At 41.7% G+C, this 21159-nt stretch overlaps 2 protein-coding genes across 5 annotated transcripts; one reads left to right on the forward strand and one right to left on the reverse strand.

Annotated features, from left to right (window-relative positions):
* Nucleotides 1-307: 307 nt before the first annotated feature.
* LOC133912040 (filament-like plant protein 4) lies at nucleotides 308-8291 on the forward strand. Its single transcript, XM_062354577.1, has 6 exons — nucleotides 308-1022; nucleotides 3609-3712; nucleotides 4258-4453; nucleotides 4737-7113; nucleotides 7190-7250; nucleotides 7559-8291. Exons 2-6 carry the CDS (start codon nucleotides 3623-3625, stop codon nucleotides 7982-7984), a joined length of 3150 nt encoding a protein of 1049 aa, XP_062210561.1. The 5' UTR covers nucleotides 308-1022; nucleotides 3609-3622; the 3' UTR covers nucleotides 7985-8291.
* Nucleotides 8292-10270: 1979 nt separating this feature from the next.
* Nucleotides 10271-21159, reverse strand: LOC133912041 (brefeldin A-inhibited guanine nucleotide-exchange protein 2-like). 4 transcript variants are annotated; one of them, XM_062354580.1, is made up of 12 exons: nucleotides 19553-21159; nucleotides 17305-17622; nucleotides 16867-17212; nucleotides 16293-16715; nucleotides 15931-16217; nucleotides 15490-15763; nucleotides 14217-14695; nucleotides 13786-14107; nucleotides 13305-13680; nucleotides 12515-13200; nucleotides 11046-11694; nucleotides 10271-10611 (listed from the first exon to the last, which is right to left on the reverse strand). In XM_062354580.1, the coding sequence occupies exons 1-11, from the start codon at nucleotides 20815-20817 to the stop codon at nucleotides 11083-11085; spliced, it is 5388 nt and encodes a 1795-aa protein (XP_062210564.1). In that variant the 5' UTR covers nucleotides 20818-21159; the 3' UTR covers nucleotides 10271-10611; nucleotides 11046-11082. The 4 variants fall into 4 exon arrangements, with proteins under 4 accessions (XP_062210564.1, XP_062210565.1, XP_062210563.1 ...); XM_062354581.1 differs by having other exon boundaries at nucleotides 10271-10625; XM_062354579.1 differs by having other exon boundaries at nucleotides 10271-10629.

Raw genomic sequence — 21159 nt, forward strand, 5'->3', positions numbered from 1 at the left:
TATAGGAGTGTAATCAAAGTAAAGATAGAGAGGGTAATCGCTGAGATGTGAAGATAAAAGTATTTAATATTATATGTCTATAGATATATAATAATTTATCTATATATTATTATATTTTAAATAAAACTATAATAGGTTTTTTATAATACCTAATATTTAGATATTTCAGATGAGTATCAATTATCATATTTTTTTTCTTACATCTCGAGTCGGACACAAAAATGTCAAATAGTATTTATTATTATTTTATAGGACGGGCGGGACAATTTTCACCCCTACCCACGCTCCTCTAGTCCTCTTCCCTCTTTCTCTGACCAGAGCTCCGACTTTTCCCCACTCCCCACTTTCTTCCCTCTCCTTCCCTGACATCGCACCCGCTTTTTAGCCCACCTACCGGCAGCGGCAGCGCCCCCATAACAAAACGCACCCGCACCTCCATTCCCCCACCTCTCCCACTCTCTCTCTCTCCAATCCAAAAACCCAAACAGCAGAGACACCACCCCATCACAGGAGCAGAGCGAGAGGAGAGCGGCATTGCCAAACTAGGCGAGCCGCAGTGATACACGCGCCCCCCTACCGCCCACGCGACGGTCGCAACGAGCTGGGAGGGAGGGAGGCGGCACCAGCTACGCGGTTGTGGTTGGCGCTAGCGCTTGCTAGTAGCGGGCTGGCAGCGTGAGGCGAGATTCCAAAGGGGAAAAGGCTGCGGGAGCAAAAGGGGAGGCGAGGGCGGAGCGGGAAAAGGGGAGTGGGGGGGGGGGGGGGCAGTGGGGAATCCATTCCAATCCGACCCCGGCCGGAGCAGTACAGCGGTGACTGGCTGGAAGTGAAGTGTGCGCGGCAAGCGACGCACGCCACCGACAACGAACACCGACACCGCCCCCCCCCCCCCCCGCGGCTGATCGGAGCCGCGTGCCAGATCCAACCCCCGCCGGAATCGCAGCGGGTTCCGGCGTCCGCGGTCCCTCCCCGTATCTGCATTCCGCGCAGGAGCTTGTAAGCGGCTCGAGCCCTCACCTCACGTAAGCACCCGCCTCCCGTCGCCATGCGGCTTGGTTAAATTTTTTTGCTCTGTATTTTCCGTTCGTTGCTACGGTGCGATTGCTCTTCCCGTTCGTTTGCGCAATGCGTACAGCGATTTTATTTCGTGTTATTTGATATTTTTTATTTACGTGCTTGGACATCGTAGTTTGCATCTGGGGTTCCTCTGTTCAGGTCGTGCTCTCTGAAATTCCACTGTTGGGTTTAAACCCAAGATTTCTCCACTGATTCTGAGTATTTTTTCCACCGAGCCGCCGCTCGCTTGGTGTCGCCCTCCCGGGTTTTCCGCTTGGTGTTTCCTTGTCCTTTCTGGACGGGACTCTTAACTCAGTCGCTGCGAGATCACACACGCGGCATCGGCTCGACACGAACAGTTGTGCTCGCTCAAGTGGAATCACCACTCTGTGCTCCCACTCTGCTTCGGCTTTTGATGAGTTCCCTCTCTTCTCAAACATTCCGATGAAGCCCACTCCACGCCGTACACGATTTTACCATGCGTTTAGTTTTATCCGTGAAAGAATCCACAAGTGCGGCATGGCAGATAAGAGGCTACAAGTACGACCACAGTTACTACCAAGATTAGTAAAACGGAGATGAAGAAAGGACGAGCCACGATAACCCGCAAGGACAATGATTCAACAAGGAATCTGGTTAAAAGCCAAATCCACCGAGCGGAGACCGCCATCAACGACCGTATCGTGTAATGGGTAGTATTAGCTCCGAGCTTTCACGCCGGGTCACGCGCGCATTCTCTTAACGGCCGAAACCACCCTTTCTTTCACCGAAACGCAAACTTGCTAGAACTGGCAGCAGTGTAGCCAGTGGATTGATTCTTCACCTGGGCCGGGGCGAGCAGTTGGCGTCCGGTCAGGTCATCTCGGCCGGATAAACATGCACTGCCCCCACGCCGGCAATTACTGCCGCGGGCGTCTTAGGTGCCCCTCTTAACTGCGGTTCTTGCCGTACTAAAAAAAAAACTGCGGTTCTTGCCGGGCCTGCCTGCCTGCGGTTGCCGTTCGCGCTATAAGCTCTACAGCCTGTGTGCTCTGCAGCTAACGCGCGATGGTCCATTCGTGTAAGATACCGCGTTAATTATGCTCAGTTAGGTGCGCACACATGAGTGAGTGAGTAGCTAGCAGCAGTATAGGACACGACGCGTACTTGCCCGCGTCAATGTCCTGGCCTAGTTCTGGCATGACGGTGATCGGATCGGGTGCACTGTGCTGTGCTCGTCAACTTGGTCTCGCGTGGGGGCCGCCCTCAACGACACGTGCTGATTGTACCTGGTGTTCTTGCTTAAAGGATTGGTTTCCTGCGGGGATTCTTGTCCTGCTTGAGCCTGACGGACTCGTCGTTACCCCTCCTGCCCTGTCCTATATAGTTGTGGCTCCACTGTGGCAGAAGCTTCTGCCTTTCGATAATTGGATGTGCAAGCCGCCAGTCAATGGAATATTAAGATACTACCTCCGGTCTCTTTTTCTTTTTGTGTAGGACATCAACATGGTCTCCACTACACATGTTTTAGCATAACCTTTTACTATTATTTCTTAGTAACATTTGTTAAACATATAATCGTATGAAATTATTTTTCATGGTGGATCCACTTATATCATTTGCATGTGTTGAATTCTAGCAACTTTCTGTGTATTAATGGTTAAAGCTTTTGAAGTTTGACTGCACGTATTCTAAAACGACATCTATTTGAGATCGGAGGTAGTCCTAGACTCGATGAGGTATGTTTGGGTTTATGAACCCTACGCTTTGTGAACAGATAGGAGTTGTTGATTGTATTATTGGTATTATTTTACAACTGCATATGGTGCAATGATTGCGAACATAAATTTGCATAATACTTGCCCAACAACCGGTGTTTCACTGTGTTTGTTATTTTAATGTGCAAATTGGGGTTTTTGCCAGCAGTGTCAATTATGGAAGTTGTATGGCCATGCAAAGAAAGCGTGTTGGCTCATTTGTCTGGACCCATAAGCTCGTTTCCTTTCTAAGGTCTTCGCAGTTGGTATAGCTTAACTTCACTTACTTTTGATGTTTCCAACCTCCACGAGCGTATTAATGTATATGTGCAGGCTATACAAGGTTATTTTTCTTAAATTTGGTTAGCTAATCAGGTAAATACTGCACCGATTGTCTCTTGTGGTCTCACTTGAAAGATAGGTTCTTGGTTGATTTGCCTTGTCATTGCCACTGTACTATGTGTCTATGTAGTCATCATAACGACAAAAGCTTGTACTTCAAGAAGTTGCATTTGTAATTGTTTATCGGTTGACCTTTTGTCAACTGTGAAAAATTGTATGCATGTCACAATGTTCGACAAAACCATGCCATACCACGCATGTTAGTTCATTTGTTTAGAACTATACTTTGTTTCATGAGGTGTCTGTCTTTTATTTCCTTTATATTGTCGTCAAAGTTAGCGACAAAATAGGTTAAATTCAGTTACTTTGAGCTTTCTAACCTCAGCACACATACGTGCTCTTATTTATGCAGAATATAGGAGGGTAATTTATCACATTTGTAGCTGATCACAATTTTTCACCATATCTTATTAGATACTTTGCATCCGATGGATCGACGCAGCTGGCCTTGGAAGAAGAAGTCATCTGATAAATCATCAAACACATATGTCTCACAGAATTCCAATCAAGCTGAACAGGTTTGCCTACCTTTCTTGTATAGTATTTATTTAGATAGGTCTAAGTAGTGGTGTTTTACGCTAAATAGTAACCTTTTCTTTTTTTCGCTTGACGATGCCAGAAGAAAGATTTGGTAGGTGCATTAGCATAGGGGCTGTTCTGAGTTAACTAATGCCAATCTTGGTTTAGTCGGCCTTATCAAGTGATTGGGCACAAAGAACCTCAGGTTGCTGGTATATGCAGCCATGCTTCTTTAGTTCGTTTTTTTCCTTGAGCAATTGGGTATCTTGTATTGACTGTGTGCCTTCTAACCAATGCCAAGATATTCTGTAACAGGTTTTTTTTTTCACATGATTCTTTGTTTCATTTTATTTCTTACACCTGGGTGGTGTGTGGCAAAAGGGTCACATATCATTTGACAAAGCAAAGCCCAACACATTTCATTTTGTTATTTACACCTCAAAAGCTGGTAGGGCGATAAATCTGTTTATTAGAATAACCTGATTTTCCAATTTTTAACTCATCTTAAATTGTATTTCTCCTAAACTAAGTTTCCTTTTTGCAGGAAGACAAAGCTCCAAAATTTGTGCAAATTTCACCTGAAACATATTCACATCTAACTGAGTCAGAAGAGAAAGTAAAAATTTTAGATGAAAATATGAAGGTCTTGAATGAAAAACTCTCTGCAGCACAATCTGAGATCACAACTAAAGATGCCCTAGTGAAACAGCATGCAAAAGTTGCTGAAGAAGCTGTATCAGGTGCACAGAAGATACCTACATTATTTTTCTTTTTCTCTTTTTTTAGAATATGTTCTTCGTTTTCTTGTTTGGACAGAACTTAGTATGCAACCATTGACTTGTTGTTGGGTTTGGGCTTGAGAAATGAAAGTAGGCTGGATGCTGGTTTAGGTTATAACAGTCTTTTTATATGGGACGGACTTTCTCTAGATAATATGTTCTCTTTTTCTACAGGATACAGTCTAGTTTATGAGATCACTATGCTAAATATATTCATGACAAGATTTATGTTTTGTCATGCTAGGTTGGGAGAAAGCTGAAGCAGAGGCCTCCGCACTGAAGCTTCAGCTAGAAACTGTTACATTGTCTAAACTAGCTGCTGAAGAAAGAGCTGCACATCTGGATGGTGCTCTGAAAGAATGCATGAAGCAAGTAAGGACTGTTAAGGAAGAAGGTGAGCAGAAGCTACATGATGTAGTCTTTGCAAAAACCAAACAGTGGGAGAAGATAAAGGCCGAGTTCGAAGCAAAACTACTTGAATTTGAACAGGAGCTCATAAGGGCTGGTGCTGAAAATGATGCACTCACAAGATCACTTCAAGAACGGGCAGATTTGTTGATGAAAATTGATGAGGAAAAAGCTGAAGCAGAAGCCGAGATTGAAGTCTTGAAAAGCAAGATCCAGTCAGGAGAAAGGGAGATAAATTCACTAAAATATGAACTGCATGTTGTCTCCAAAGAGCTTGAAATCCGCAATGAGGAAAAGAACATGAGTGTGCGCTCAGCTGATGTAGCAACTAAACAGCGCCAGGAGGATGTCAAGAAAATATCCAAACTGGAAGCTGAATGCCAAAGATTACGTGGCCTCGTTCGGAAGAAGTTACCTGGTCCTGCTGCACTAGCTCAAATGAAAATGGAGGTGGAGAGCTTGGGCAGAGAGTATGGAGACAATAGAGTACGACGATCCCCTGCAAAGAATTCTAGTTTCCATCGCCCTATGTCTCCTATGTCTCCTATGTCTCCTGTTCCTGATTATGCCATAGAGAACTTACAGCACATGCAGAGAGAGAATGAGTTTATGACTGCTCGTCTATTAACCATGGAAGAAGAAACCAAGATGCTAAAAGAGGCATTGACTAAGCGGAACAGTGAGCTACAATCGTCAAGAAGCATGTATGCTAAGACAGCAAGCAAGCTCCGCAGCTTGGAAGTTCAAATATTGACTGGAAACCAACATAAGAGTCCAACTCCAAACATGGATAATCACTTTGATGGTGCACTGAGCCAAAATGGAAGCAACCCACCTAGTATGACTTCCATGTCTGAAGATGGTGTTGATGATGAAGGAAGTTGCACGGAATCTTGGGCTAATGCTCTGGTCTCTGAGCTCTCTCACTTCAAGAAAGAGAAAGTGGCCAAGAGCAGTGTGACTGAAGGCTCCAATAGGTTGGAACTCATGGATGACTTCTTAGAGATGGAGAGATTAGCATGTTTGTCTTCTGAAGCTAACTGCAATGGCAGTACTATTGACAAAATGAAGATCGATGAAGTTGGGGCTACTTTATCTGCTATTACTGAAAGAGATGGTGCTAAAGATTCGCAGTCAGCTTCACCAATGTCAGAAGCTCCATCTAGTAAACAGCAGCTGTCTGAGAAGTCTCCACTCTTGAAATTACAGTCAAGAATATCTTCCTTACTGGATTCTGAGTCACCAGAGAACAATGTTGGAAAGGTGCTTGATAGTATCAGAAATATTCTAAAGGATATTGAAGATGAGGCAGATTCGGTGAATGGAAATGAGACTCATCACTCTGACATGGTTGAAATTCCTGACAGTCGATCATTAGTGAAGCCAGATGGGGCATTGAGTTCAGGGAGCAAATGTACCCTGGATCAAGAATTAATGAATTCCATACTGAAGATTCAAGACTTTGTCAAGTTACTTGATCAAGAAGTGACCAAGTTTGAAGGACAGTCATCTGATTACGATGGATTATGTGAGAAAATACAGCAATTCTCTGCGTTAGTTGAGAAAGTTCTGTCAAATGATAATGGCTTACATGACATTGTCGTGGCACTGTCCCTCATCTTGTCAGAAACTGGTCAGATTAAGTTTACAATGTTGAGAGACAGCAGCAATGAAGCAGAAAGTAATAATTTGGATTGTATTGATAAAGTGACTCTACTTGAAAATAAGGTGCAGCCTGAGTCACTAAAAGATAACCTTTCTGGTCTCTGTCCGCTATTGCCTCGTTCATCTTCTGATCCTGAGTTTGAGGGGCCTGTTGATGCTGGATTTGATGTTAAGACTGCAGTGAAGATATGCTCATCAGAGGAATATGAACAACTTAAATCTGAGAAGACAAATTTGGAGATAGAATTAGCGAAGTGCAATGAAATAATAAAAGAAACAAAGGTAAGGTTAAGTGATATGGAAAAATACCTGGGAGACCTCTCATCCAAGTTGGCTGACAGTGAGAAATTGAATAGTCTGAGTGAGACACAGTTGAAGTGTATGGCTGAATCGTACAAGTCACTTGAATCAAGAAAAGTTGAATTAGAAAATGAAATAGAAGTGTTGCGGTCCAAAATAGATACTTTGACAGCTGAACTCACTGACGAAAGACAAAGTCATCAGGAGGACTTAATGAAATACAAAGATCTCGAGGAGAAGATGGAAAGGTGAAAAATTAAATCCTTTGACATATAGATTGCCCTCTACTTAATTTCTCTTCTGACTTGGTTTTATGATATGAAGGTATGAGATCGAGAGGAGTTCAATGCTTGTGGATGAGGACTCAGATACCAAGTCAAAGCAGGTACAATAATAGCTAAAAAAAAAATTAGTTTCTGAAGTTTTCACACTGCTATTGTTCACCTTATATTCATTTGTTGCATCTTAATCTTGATGAAATATACTGGCACTGCACCTTTGAACTTCATTTGTGAATAAAGGCTCCAGAATCATTAAATGTGCAGCACTAAATCACATAATATAATCAAGGGCTAAATCCATTTGAACTTCTTCCAGTATTACCTCGAACTGTTAGGTTGTTATGCCGGACTATTGAACGTTTCTTGATATGGAATACTTTTAACAGCAGGTTTTGTATTTAAATTATGACAGGAGAAAGAAATAGCGGCTGCAGCAGAGAAGTTGGCAGAGTGCCAGGAGACAATGCTGATCCTTGGCCGTCAACTGCAAGCTATGCGTCCTCCTGCAGAATCATTAGGTTTTTCACCTAACCGACAACGTATGGAGGACTTTTTGCAGGACGCAGTAGGAACAACTGCAGGAGAGTACTCCCAAAAGCTGTCAGGTGAACCTGATACAGATCAGGAAATGCCTGGAACAGGAAATGAATCTCCTGTCAATGGATACAAGATGAACATAACCCCCTCTGATGTGGATGGAACCCCTTCCCTTTCCCCAAACAGTTCCAAACGTCCCAATCATAGATTGAAATCCTCGTCGTCTTCCTCATTCGCTAACCAGCTGCCAGAGAAACAAAACCGGGGCTTCAGTCGGTTCTTCACGAAGGGCAAAGAGTGAAAACTCGCTGGGTTGCAGCATCGTGTTGGTTCATTCTTGGAGGCGAATGGGTGGAATGGAATGATGGAGGCCAGGAATTTCTGTTAGAGCTAGTGGGCAAACCTGCCTGTGTATTGTCTCAGGTGATGCCTTCGGTTGCTGGAATAATACTCTCAGCTTGCGGTGGAGCGGGTGTGTGAATGTTAGCTGTCGGCATCATCCGCTAGAGCTTTCTGGGTTGCCGTGTGTTTGAAACCTCACTGAAACCTCACTGTACATGTGCTTACTTGCATGAAGCAGAGCATGGTGGTTGTTGATTTTGTGTTAATTTCTCTTGTGAACTAGCCTGTGGGTTGTCCTTGGACTGGCTTGCTGTACAGTTAACCAGAGGGGTTAATTTCAAGGGTATTGACGCATATTTATTGATTAGTTAGAAAACTTGAAGGCCACGTGCGATGCTATAGGGTTTGCGTGCTGTGTTGACAGTGCAGTTCATTCTCATCTTTCAAGTTGTAAAAACAGAACGCAAGCTGCCAGTGCATTCATTGTCTAAAAAAAGGAAAAATGCAAACCTCCAAAAGTCATTTTGATTTTCTCTCAGAAGTTATTTTGTTGTAAAAAAAACTCCTAAAAGTTTGGCTTGTTGTAAAAATCCTTCCAAAAATTCAAAAAAATAAAAATAAAATTATTAAAAATTCTAAAAAAACTAGAGAATTTTAAGGACTTCTGTGTTTTTTTTTCTTCTGTGATTTTTTTCCAAAAATAATATGAAGTTTGGAAAAAAAAAGAGGAAAATATGCAGCTCATTTATTAACTCATGTTATTTTAACTTTGTCATATCTACCATTATTTTTTCTACATAAATCATTGTTTAAGTAAACTAATAAAAATAGTTTCACTAATTTTAGGGTGTTATGGATTAGTTATGAATTAATCTATCTGTAGAGGATCATGTAAGAAGATTAAAAAAATTGATTTCATGATTTTTGGATTAATAAATAATTAACTATGCATTTAACTCGAATTAATAAATGAGCAGCATGTTTTTTTTTAAACTTACTCTCCATGAAATATGAGGCAAAAGATATTATTTTTGAAAAAAAAATTCACAAAAAATCTTAGAATTGTCTCTAGTTTTTTTAAAAAAATTGTGATTTTTTTAATTTTTTTGATTTTTTGGGTGTTTTGCAACAAAGCCGAACCTTTAGGGGTTTTTTTTGCAACAAAACAACTTTAGAGGGAAGTCAAAATCCAAGTAACTTTTAGGGGTTGCATTTTCATAAACTATCATATATCCGACATATCTGGCAATCATCGATAAAAATACTAACATTATTATGACAGAACAGAAATAATTATGTAAAACTACATCTATAATAAAAAATTGGTTATAAATATAGTCCAACATATAATCTATATTGTAACAAAATATTTTCAGATCGCTACATCAAACACCTTTATATCATACATCTATCAAACCAGATATGACTACACTATATCTAAATCATACATCTATTACCTAACATATGTCTAAATATTACCTCTAATTGCTAAAAAAATACGTATAAAAAGGATCTAATCGTTAAACTATGTCTAACCCTAATTTTAAAACTAGATCAACATTCTAACCTACGTCTAGTGGCTATCTTATTAAATTTGTAAAAAAATATATAAATCTAACATCTAACATATGTCAAAATCTAGCACTAGTAACTATCCTAACAGGTTTGTAAAAACATCGTAGAAAAATAACATACCACTTTCCTTTGATAGAGTTTCATCGCACAATTTCCCCCACCCCTCCCCTCCTCTCCATTGTGTTGGTATGAAATGAGCGGCTAATACCGACACAGTTAACGTGACCAGATTAAATACCCAAAAGATCACACTCATTCAAAAGACGAGACCTTTTATGTGAGTTCGTTCGGTGTCACAGTCACGGAAGGCTCGCCCATTTAGCAAGCGAAATTGATTCTCGTCTACTTAAACAAGCGGGATATTCCTCTCTCCAATTATTTAATACACTAAGTACCAAAGCCTACAAATTCTCACCCGTTCAACAGACAATATCTTATTCTCGTCCGTTGAACTAATGACAATAACCTACATGTACATTTTTTTTTTCAAACAAACATATATTCTTAAAAATATATAAAAAAATTCAGTAGCCTTTCTACGTTCACGTGTTAATTGTGCCGTGGCGTTTTCCCCGAGTTGTGGTGAACTGAAAAGGCCAGCCCGATCCAATCACAGACTACGAGGATGTCATTAATTGTCCACATAAATAAATTCTAACTCATAGATACGTATAATTTTAAAATAATATATATTTGATTATCTACTTATACTGTTACAGTCTAACATGATGAATACAAATATACACCAATGGCCTAATCCGGAAGGAAAACTCACTGCAAACTCTCCAAACAGATACAAACAACAAAACACCACTTCTCTCCAACAAATATAACTTAACTCACTTCTTCTCACCCTGCATATACGTCCATCCGGACAAAACTACATACTAACAGCCAATCACACCATAAGAGAACAATTGATGAATCATAGAGTGCGTTATTTGTACTCTGCTCCCTGTTCCGTCGCTTTGTAGCTTTTTCGCCGCCACCGGTCTTCTAAAGCATAAACACCTATAAATCCAAAGCTGGCTAATAAAATAGTAAGGCCAACAAAATGGGATAGATTTCGACTGCCCGGTAACTATTATCCAGCAAATCTAAAGAAGGCTAAAACGCTACTGGTAACGCAAGGTGAAAAGGAAGTCCTCCAGGGCAGTAATCAATAAAAGCATGGAATGCAGGTCAAGAGAACTACTGAATGTATCTAATTCAGAACGCGAAGAACACAACGGGCACAATGTTAACTAGGCTACGGTGCAGAATTCAGTCCTCTATAGTAACATACACTCCTCCCAATGAGAACAAGTAAAAAAATGTAAAAAGAGAAGGATCTGCAAGATCAGTTTCGCACAATATAAGCTCCCCCAGCAATTAAATGACGAACACAACAAAATGGAGGAAAGGGGGAACAGAATGGGACTGCACTGAAACAAACAATAACTTACATGTGGCGGTATACTATGTATCACATGCTGCTAAGCATCAGCAGGATTGGAGCATTAGCGGGCCAACCCAAGTGCTAAACATGTCACTCAAGGCCACCTGCACTTCACTTGAGCCGTGTTCGCAGCTTATGAGGCCAGCAAGGAGGGGGAAGAAATGGCCAAGGTTCTTTTGGAAAGACAAGTCACCTAGGCCACTGATAGCTTGCAGGGTTGAGACAACAAGGGGTGCCCGGGCTGCAAGCTCTCTTCGCTTCGATGAACCGACTGGAATAAGCCAATGGCCAAGCGGTTTCGTGCCACTGGAAAGCTGAGCAGGTCTTGCTGTGCTCAAGTATACCTCAAGGACCTCCTTGCACAAGACAATAAGGTGGCTCTCCAAAGCCTCTATGCTCCCTTCGTCAGAAGATCTGTCCAAGAATATGTTCTGGAGGATAGTGAGGCACAGCTGGTATGACTCATTCTCAAGGCGTAACAATGGAGGGTCCTGCATTTGGGTCATTGAACCCAACTCCTGCAACTTGGATCGCAGCTCATTATCACTGTTTATTTTGTGAGCCTGAGTGGCAACAGTGTGCAAGGCCCCAAAGAGGATTACTGTGTTCTGTGCTGACAACTGAGCTCTGTACATGTTATATACCTCCATCACAGCCTACAAAAAGAAAACGGATAAGAGTAAATACAATAGGGATCACTAAGAGATTACTAGGGGTGCAAATAGGCGAACCTTAGTAACCATTCTTTTAAGGGGAAACCTTAGGGTACCCTTTGACCCACTTTAGTTCATTTGTTTGTGTAAAAAATACACAAAATGGACAAAAGTTTTTATTGCATTTCTAACTAGAGAAGGTAGAGGGTCGACCCTCTTGCACCCTGAGAGATTACCACCCTATTATTTGTAGAAGCTAAAGCAGGTGTCATATAAATTACAATTGATAAAACTAGGAACTAGACTTCTTCATGAGCGAAATGGCTAAGGAAGGTTCTACAGTGACAGGGAAATCGTTTGGACAAGTTTTAGTCAGTATGTCTAATATTAAAAACAAAGATTAATAAAAAAATTCCCATAAGATCGATGATTAGTAATGCAAGAAAATACTTCTGATGTATTTGAATCAAGAGGTTAGTTCCTACTTCCGATACTGTAACTAGAGAGACCATCAATATCAACAGGAACCCAGAACATCTACTTCTGGATAGAAGAGGACACAAGAAATTTAGCTCGTAGATGAAACATTTGGTTTCTCCTGATTTAGATTATTGAACCCTATCCAGACATGACGTGATATTGCCATACATTTTTCTCCTCTTTACCTCCACTACCCCTTAAAATTCCTATCAGCCCAGGTGTTGTTACAAGATTTGTATAATTCAAGAAAATCAACAGGTTACAAAAACAATATGTTTAATATAACAGCAAACAAAAAAAAAATCATCAATAAACAGAAGTTCTAGAAGAAAATAATACAAACCTGAATCAATAAGAGTTGCACAGCAGCTCGACACTTGGCATCGCCAATTGCAAAATATAGGTTCCTTGATCTAGAGGTTTCGTCATCCCTATCCTCTGATGGTCGAAATTCGTCTTCTCTATTATCTGAAGAGGCTCCATTTTCTGTTGATACAGCTTCCAGGTAAGCTCCAGATGCAATATAAGAAAAATCGGGAAGTGTCTCGGTGGCAGCTTCTTTCAATGACAACATGACCTCTAGCCATTTTTCGTCGACAAACACAGATCCTGCACTGCTCATCAAACGAACAAATGCGGCAATACCTATACCAGCAAGACTCTGATGAGGACGCTTTATGAAACTTGTCAAGAGCGAGAGAACCTTCTTTAGAAGTGGATTAACTGTATCATAGAACTTAACAAAGAGATCTACAACTAGCTGAAGAGCTAAAGTGCACGTCTCGTATAGCCAAGCATCTTGATCAAGTTCCGTAGGATCATTTTCCACACTTTGTCCTTGCGGAGAACTACCAGATGGATCGATAGCATGGCGTACATAATCAAATATTGGGAAAAGCACTGAGTCAAACACCTTCTCCCATAAAGGCAGAGAGAAAAGATGACCATGATTTCTTAATGTGTCAAATAACACCTGCAAAGCACTTTTCCTGATTTCAGGTCTTAAGTCAAAGGTAAGTTCAGATAACCCTGCAAGGATTGAAAAGTAGCACACATTACTTGTCACACTGTAAATATGCAAACTGAAAGAAGTGAAGGGTCAACATAGAAACAAAATGGATAAATGCAATTACCTGCTAGTAAAGGAAACCAAAAGTGTATATGGTCATCCTTATCAACAAGAACTGGACCTTCCTGCTTTCCATCAATGGTCAAATGAGGTGAGGGTGGATTACTGTTTGAAGTGGGATTCTCCTTCAACCTTGAGGATCCAATGTCACCTTCGGCCAACTTTGTCGCACAGAATCGAAGAAAGCCAATTGCATTAAGGCTTATATCCTTGTTAAACCTACTGTTTGTAAATGCAATAAGACAGTTCACACAATCATTGAAAGTCGCTGATTCAGTCTCAGTAATGTAGGGAAAGTACTCCCGCAAAATCTTCTCTATAATTTCAAAGGCCAATAGTACAATATTTTTGTGATCATCATACGATGCTGTTGCAAAGACCTGAAAAATGTACACCAAACAGCTATTCAGGAATGAGAATAAGAATGTTCCAGACAGTCACCATACAAAAGTCATGGTACATGAGTGCAAGTAGAGATGCCATACCATAAACATGCTCTTCCACCCTGACTTAACATGACTAACACGGGCCAAAACCATTTGAGAGACACATCTAATTATTAGCTCTCTGATCTCAACAGCTCGGCTCTTCCTCATTACAACAACAAAAGGTTTCATAAATTCATTTTGGAAATTGTAGTTAGCCAGCTCTTCTAGCTCCAGGAACTTCATTGACAACTGCCGCAATGAGTCCATAGCAAATATTGCAATTGAAAGATTCTCTGAGCAGCCAATGGTGACAAAAAATTCAGACAAGACATGCCATATGCTTGACCAGACAAGCCTGATGCGGTTCATATTATAATGCCTACAAGGAACAAAAAGAGATAATCATACATCAACATCTTTAAAATTGAATATAAGTGTAAAGAAACATATTGCAATGTATTACTGATGTGAAGCCCCAGATTCCTTACGCTATCTCGACAATCTTTGTGAGACTAAAAACTCGAGGATCAGATGCAGACCGTAATTCCTCCATTGAAACCTTACAGAGAGCCTTCACAAAATCAATTATGCCCTCGCTGTTGAGCTTTTGACTTCTTACAAATACACGGTTCATTTCAGCCATGCCAACTTGCTCCAAGAGGCTTGTCACCTCGTTATTCATTTGATCAACACCAGAAGATTTACCACCCACACCGGCACTGTCGTAGGAACCTCTCTTAGAAGCTGAACTAGCATTAGGAGCTTTCTTTTTCAAAACAGGAAGAATCGATGACTTAGCCTGTTTTGATTTATCAAGGTCTGGCTGTTGCAGTGCAAAGAAGGTGGCATCTGGAGGCGCTCCTTCTCCAACAAGATGTAGATTTTCAAAACGAGAAACACAAGTCAGTATATGCTCCCATGCTTCTTGCAAGTAATTCCCATCTTCATCTGCAATTAACAAAATTGCCTGTGAGGCAATCCACCACCACAGCAAAAGAACATGAGAATGAGAACAAACTTTTTTCATGATGCTCAAAACTAAGATACGGCAAACTGCAATTAGCACCACACATATGACGTACACTTGTAAAAAAGATGCACAATAGAAACATTCAAATGAAAAGCCAAAAGGGACTAAGGATAGAATCCTCTGGCAGTTAGATATCCAAAGAATTATACTTGGATATGAGCGCATGGACATTAGCAATGGATATTAGCAATCCATGTGCCCAAACCAAGACATAGGATGCCAATGTCCTTTACAATTATTACTATTATTATCACTATTATGTTTTTACTTCTTATATTCTCTTTGTTTGTGGCTCTTGTTGGGTTTCATCTCTAGCCTACCCCAACTTGCTAGGAACAAAAAGGCCTTGTTCCTGTTGTTTGTTGCTCCACCACTAGAATGATAGACGAATGTGACAATGGCAATGGTACCAATGTTCAGTACAACCAGGAATCAAAACCTAGCAGCCCTAACTGAGAATCAGCACTGGTCTCCATGACTTGACCGGAAATCACAACATCCAGATATCACAAAGCACTTTTCCAAAATTTAGCTTGGATCCACCAAAGCGTAAATCAGCTAAATCTACACTTCTGAAGTCATCGAAACAAAACAAACTTCTATGCATCATGGTTTCATTTGATGATTTTAAAAAATATATTTTCAACAAATACTAGTAACAGAGATAATGCTCCTGCCAGTACAATAGCAGATGACTTAACATTAACATCTTAATAAAAAAAATAGCAAACCTTGATGGCTTCAATATTTTTCTGCTTGATATCCGCAGCAGAGTGAAGTGATGTAAACTTGGCAAGCGAAGTGATAAATGCATCCCTTTGAGTCTTCATCGACATGGCTGCAGTAACATGAATTGCACTGCGAAATCCTTCAAGGCACTGGGATGTGACAATCTCGTCATCACTCTGGTCAAGTGGGACACTGAAGGCGGCAAGCATAGGAGCCCAGCAAACCTCGACCATGAACTTCAAAACAACAACATCTGTGGCCGGATAAAATACTGACCTAATTTGTTCATAAAAAATTCCAGGTAAATCATTTGTACAACAAAATAAATAATACAAGAGCATAATCAAATGGGTAACAGTATTAAAAAAAATCTTCAAGCAAAACAGCATCTTAATGAAACTTAGCTGATACAACTATCCATCTAAACATGTAATGTAACTTACTCGGATATGCGAGCCTTTTCTTTGAATTGCTCTTGCATATGCTTAATGAGGTCGTCACTCGTCTCCATAGATGAACCTCGCTTGCGTATGACAATGTTAAGAATGTTATCTAACCCAAGAATTTTATTAGAGCTTGTTGATTGTTGCTGATGGGGAACAAATTCGTCTTCTTTCATCTTAATCTCTTTTTTCCAAATCCTTTCATACAAAGATCTCATAAATTCCTCAGGCAGGTCTTTCCCATCGTCAATACAACGATTGTTTCTTATAAAATCTTCTGGTGACATCTGCGTCAATTAACAAATTACAAAATTATGCAAATTATATTGATATAAAAGAACCTTTTGACATCAAAAAAGTACCTTGTTTTTGACCATCGGGTTATGTGCATCAGTGTTAAGCATTATGACTGAATAAGCAAGGACGTAAGCTGTATCTGCACTGGAAAAGGCCTTTGGGTTACATTTGCAGTAATGCTCTGCAAACTTTTCCATAATCCGATCAATCTTTTGAGCTTCTCCAGGCAACCTGAAGCCTTGAAGGAAAGCTCTAATCGCTTCATCAAACTCCATGCTTTGAAAATCAAATGAGTCCACATATGCATGCATGACTTTGAGCGATAAATCTTCCCTTTCCCCTAAATAATCACCAATCATAGTCTTGTTCAAGCCAGATGCACTTTTTAGGAAAGCAGCTATTTCCTCGGGTGAATCCCCCACCTTGCTGGCATTTACTAGGAACTCAATTCCCTTCTTAGGCTTCCGATTAAACAAAGAGATGCCCTCCTGTTATTCAGACATAAATCAATCAAGCATATAAGAACAAGGACTCAACAAAATACAATGGAACTGCAGCAAGTTGTACAGCAAAGCAGAGCAACAAGCACATTCCCACCAATAGATGGTGAAAAAAACTTAAAAGTGCAATATCATCAACCTGAAGCTCCATCTTATAAGCTCGACGCTGCTCCAAAGATGCAGCCTCTGAAATCCCATTAGATAGTTCAGAATGTGAATCAGATGCTTCACTAGACTCATCTCCGTTGTTATCTGTCTGGGGAAGCTCAATTCCACCATCATTATCGTTTTTCTCAGATTCTACTATAGGAGAATCAGGATCTGGAATGCGTAGCTGCTTATTCATCCAATCTCCCATGGATCTGAGGATAGCAACTAAGCATTTCATTGCTTCACTTTTCATTGTGGTATCCTGAGGCGGTACCAATGTGGTAGGGACACCAGCAGGAAGTCCTTGCGCTGTCTTTAGTAGACCATTCACCATCCTGTTGTCCAAAATCAAGAAAATGTCACAACAAGAATAGTGAATCTAAATAATGCTAAACTAGAGTACTAAGCCTAGTGAATGGTCCAGTACCTCTCAAATATGTTTGATGAGTGGACATCACAGTCGTAATTAAGGAAAATATCAACCAAGATTTGAGAATCATCACAGAGCTTCTCCAAAAAACGAAGAACAATCATCTTTGCCTGAAAATTTGGCTGAGCAATATTTTCCAAAACTCTCAAAATGATCATGGGAAAGAACACTCCAATCTCTGCCTTCAATCCTGGTCTAAATCTAGACACCAAGCTAATAAAAATAGAACAAGATAGCTGAAAAACAATCATATGAGATGAGGCACAGTTCTTCAAAAGTGAAAGGCATAAATACTGCTTGATAGCACCTAGAAACCTGGACAGGTTGAGAAAAATATTGTTAGATCAAACAGAGGTCTTCCAAGCGAAACAAAAGCAATTGAGAAGATGAGTTACAACTCTACTACTGGCAGATAGAATGATGACACAACCACAGCATAACAAATATCAATTACTAATTATATCAAGTAAACCAACAGAACATACTAGAAAAGATGTTGCTCTATGTAGAATGCTGAATAATAGTAATATTTCTCAGTAAGCTGGCAATCCATATGCACAAGCCCAACACATTAATCTCAACCATTTCCCAGAAACATGATTCCTGACCGTCAACTAATAACAGATACAAACATAGACAACCGAAATAATCACCGACACAGTGCCACTCCCATGAGTAATATTCCTTAGAAGTTCAACTGAAAAAGCTGCTTACATATCATAGTATAACATAGAGAGGAGAATGGTAATACTTAGAAAGTTAGAATGAAGAAAATCACACCAACAAAAACAACAAATTAGGCAACATTCTATATATTTCTAGGCCCATCAAGTTTTCCCACATCAGTAGTAGATGTTTGCCTCTCCTACCACAATACTTTGTTCATAAAGGAGGCTATCACGATTTTCAAACAATGTCTGTAGACTTTGTTGCGGTAGCTATTATGATTCACATGAATGCATCACAATTTTACCATTTCTGCTCCAATAAAACCTAGTCAATCCAATAAAGAAATACTCACGTATCTGTGTATTCCTAAGCTTAAACATGTTCCTTATTGGCAACTGCCACAGCATTCTTCTAGCTATTGATCATTTCCCTGTCAAGTAATTTCAATTCAATTGCCACAGTTAATTCTTTTATTAGAAATTATTCCTAGCTATTGATAAAAACCTAGTCAATCCAAGAGAAGAAATACTCGCACATTTGTGTATTCCTAAGCTTAAACATGTTCCTTATTATTGGCAATTCCACAACATTCTTCTAGCTGTTGATCAGTTCCCCATCAAGAATTTTTTATTAAATTGCCAGTGCTAATTCTTTTTTACAGATGAAGCATGATGGAAATGAACTAAGAAGACAAGACACCAGAAGTATACAAAGGTCAAAAGTCATACAAAGGTTTTGGAACTAAGACTGGATTCAGTATATCTCATAACGCAGGAAGGTCGAGAGTCCAAAGTTACAAAAACTTCTAACTACAACACAAGAAATTTTATAGCTTCAAAAACATTATGATTGGCAATTTAGGTATATCTTATGTGATATAATTAATAACTTTCAATTCAGCTTCAGCTGTACCGGATAAACAGATGGTATAGGTAATACCTAAGGGAACGAAGTGAACACCACATAATAGGCCTATAGTCCATAGTCCATACTGCCAATTTGGCACGTGAGAAATCTAAATACAGCATGTACACAATTATCACTGGTTACAGTACTGAGATTAATTACATTTCATAAAAAATTCAGGGTGTCACACAATTAAACTGTTGAAGCCATTTCGTAGCTCCATTTCAACTGACAATCACATAATGTTTTGTCATCCTGTTGAAACTTAGAATATATATACATATATCAGACTGGTGTTGATACTCTCACCAAGAATTCTATTAACGACACATTGGTCAAAGTTCAGAATATTTCTCTTTTAACATCTAAGCAATAAGCAGAATGCAATCACTTAACTCCTGCCAAACTGCACTTGGGAATTGCAATACTTTTAGTAGCATTTTATTCACATGGCATAGCAACAGTATCTACAGATTAATCCAACAGTACTACACCAGTTTTCAAACCTCCTCTCTTCATTAAGCCATTGGTATACCAGTTTTCAAATTTCATGCAATAAAGTGGTATTCTAAATATTGTTCGGTAATGTTAAAACGAAGTTCAACAAATTCAGAAGATCAGATGTGCAGCAATAAACATGTGGATCACATTCAGACAAGGGCATATGTACCTCTCGCTGGTACGGAACACGGCTCCAGCATTTTCAAGCAAGATCTTGAGAAGCTTGAGAGCAAGGATCTTCCCGCGCATCACTATTGGATCTGCTGGTGCATCCTTGGGTGGTGTCTTCATGGAAAGCTTACACAATGCTCGGAAAACTAAAAAAGCATCCCTCCGCAACTTATTACCAATCCTCACATCAGCATCATCGTCCAAAGTGCCCACCACTGCCCCCTCCACCCCAAGCTCATCCTTGCGACCCTCAATAGCTGTTTTATACATGCTGATCTCCCAGTACTTGGCATCCAGCATGTCCTTATCCGTCGAATCAAGCAAATCTGTTGGGTTCGCCCCTTCCTCTGCTGCTGCTGTCGTCTCAAATGCACCATCATGGGCCACGGTGGCCCCTGCCCCTGCTGCTGAAGTTGTCCGTGCCAGAGGTGTGAGTGCACCGTCAAAGTCCCCAATGATCTTCGAAATGAATCCCTGTACAAAGTTGGGGTCGGCAGTTGGCGACGAACCAGAACCAGCGTCAGGCAGCTCAATCACGTCAGCCACGACTATGGGCTGCACGGGCACCGTCGACGAGTCAGCCTCCATGCGGCGGAACACGATCACCAGCATCTGCACGAGCGACGCCTTGGCAGTGACCTGGTTGACGGCGCTGCGGCTCCCGAGGTACATATCGTAGCACGCGCGCACGGCGCGCAGCAGGCAGTCGCCGTGGAGGCGCACGGACGTGGAGGTGACGGCCGAGAGGAGCGTCTTGAGGAGGAGGAGCTCAATGTGCTCGTCGTCGAGGCCGAGCGCGTTGCAGGCGGCGTCGAGGAGCGACGCGACGAGCTGCGCCGAGGGGTCAGCGGACGGGTCGGCCTCGCCATGGATGTAAGAGTGCGCGATCAGCCTGTGGAGGAGCTCCAGCGCAGCCTCGGCTAGCTTGGCGCTGCCCGAGCCGAGCGCGGAGGTCAGGGGCGCGAGGAGCATCTCCGAGTCCGCGAGTGAGAGGCTGCGCAGCGGGCCCGACTGCGAGGACGAGGAGGTCGGCGTGGAGGGAGCGGAGGAGGAGGTAGGGGTGGACGGGGCCTGCGCCTCGGCGGGCGGGGGCTTCTGGAGGCGATCGAGGAGGGATTTGGCGGTGTGGGAGAGCTTGGAGTGCGCCTTGTTGCGCCACGAGGAGCTCTTGATGAGCTTCTCGAGGAAGGGCGTGAAGGCCTCGACGAGGCGCGGGTCGGACTCCGGCGGGGACGGCGCCGCGGCCGCGGCCGCGGAGGCCATTATTCCTCGACAGGATCCGGTGGCCGCGGCCGCGCCGCGCCGGTGGATCTGGATCTGGGCGGTGCGGGGTGGGGGTTTGAGGTGGTTTGGATCGGGAAGTGGGGCGTCGGAGAGAGAGACAGAGAGGGCTCAGAGGGGAGGGACGGTGGTCGTGCGCGTAGATTTGCGAGGGGAGCTTGGTACCGACGGATCTATGTCCAGTCCATGACAGGTGGGGAATAGTAAGGACGGGGTCCACGCGTCGGTGCTATTAGGTAGTGTTGCAGCCTCCAACATGTACCTGGGCGATCGAGGGGTGAAGACGATGCGATCATGCGACTGTGCGAGGGACGGGAAGAACCG

Source organism: Phragmites australis, chromosome 3, assembly GCF_958298935.1.
Source record: "Phragmites australis chromosome 3, lpPhrAust1.1, whole genome shotgun sequence".
NCBI classification, from domain to species: Eukaryota; Viridiplantae; Streptophyta; class Magnoliopsida; order Poales; family Poaceae; genus Phragmites; species Phragmites australis.

What these genes read in the sequence shown, in the direction of transcription:
- LOC133912040 (XM_062354577.1), top strand. Translation starts at nt 3,623, where the DNA reads ATGGATCGACGCAGCTGGCCTTGGAAGAAGAAGTCATCTGATAAATCA. An exon ending in TGCTGAAGAAGCTGTATCAG is followed by an intron (nt 4,454 to 4,736) that starts GTGCACAGAAGA and finishes TTGTCATGCTAG; the next exon opens with GTTGGGAGAAAGCTGAAGCA. An exon ending in CTCGAGGAGAAGATGGAAAG is followed by an intron (nt 7,114 to 7,189) that starts GTGAAAAATTAA and finishes TATGATATGAAG; the next exon opens with GTATGAGATCGAGAGGAGTT.
- LOC133912041 (XM_062354580.1), bottom strand. Translation starts at nt 20,817, where the DNA reads ATGGCCTCCGCGGCCGCGGCCGCGGCGCCGTCCCCGCCGGAGTCCGAC. An exon ending in CTTATAAGATGGAGCTTCAG is followed by an intron (nt 16,716 to 16,866) that starts GTTGATGATATT and finishes TCTGAATAACAG; the next exon opens with GAGGGCATCTCTTTGTTTAA. An exon ending in GGTGGAAGAGCATGTTTATG is followed by an intron (nt 13,681 to 13,785) that starts GTATGGCATCTC and finishes TACATTTTTCAG; the next exon opens with GTCTTTGCAACAGCATCGTA.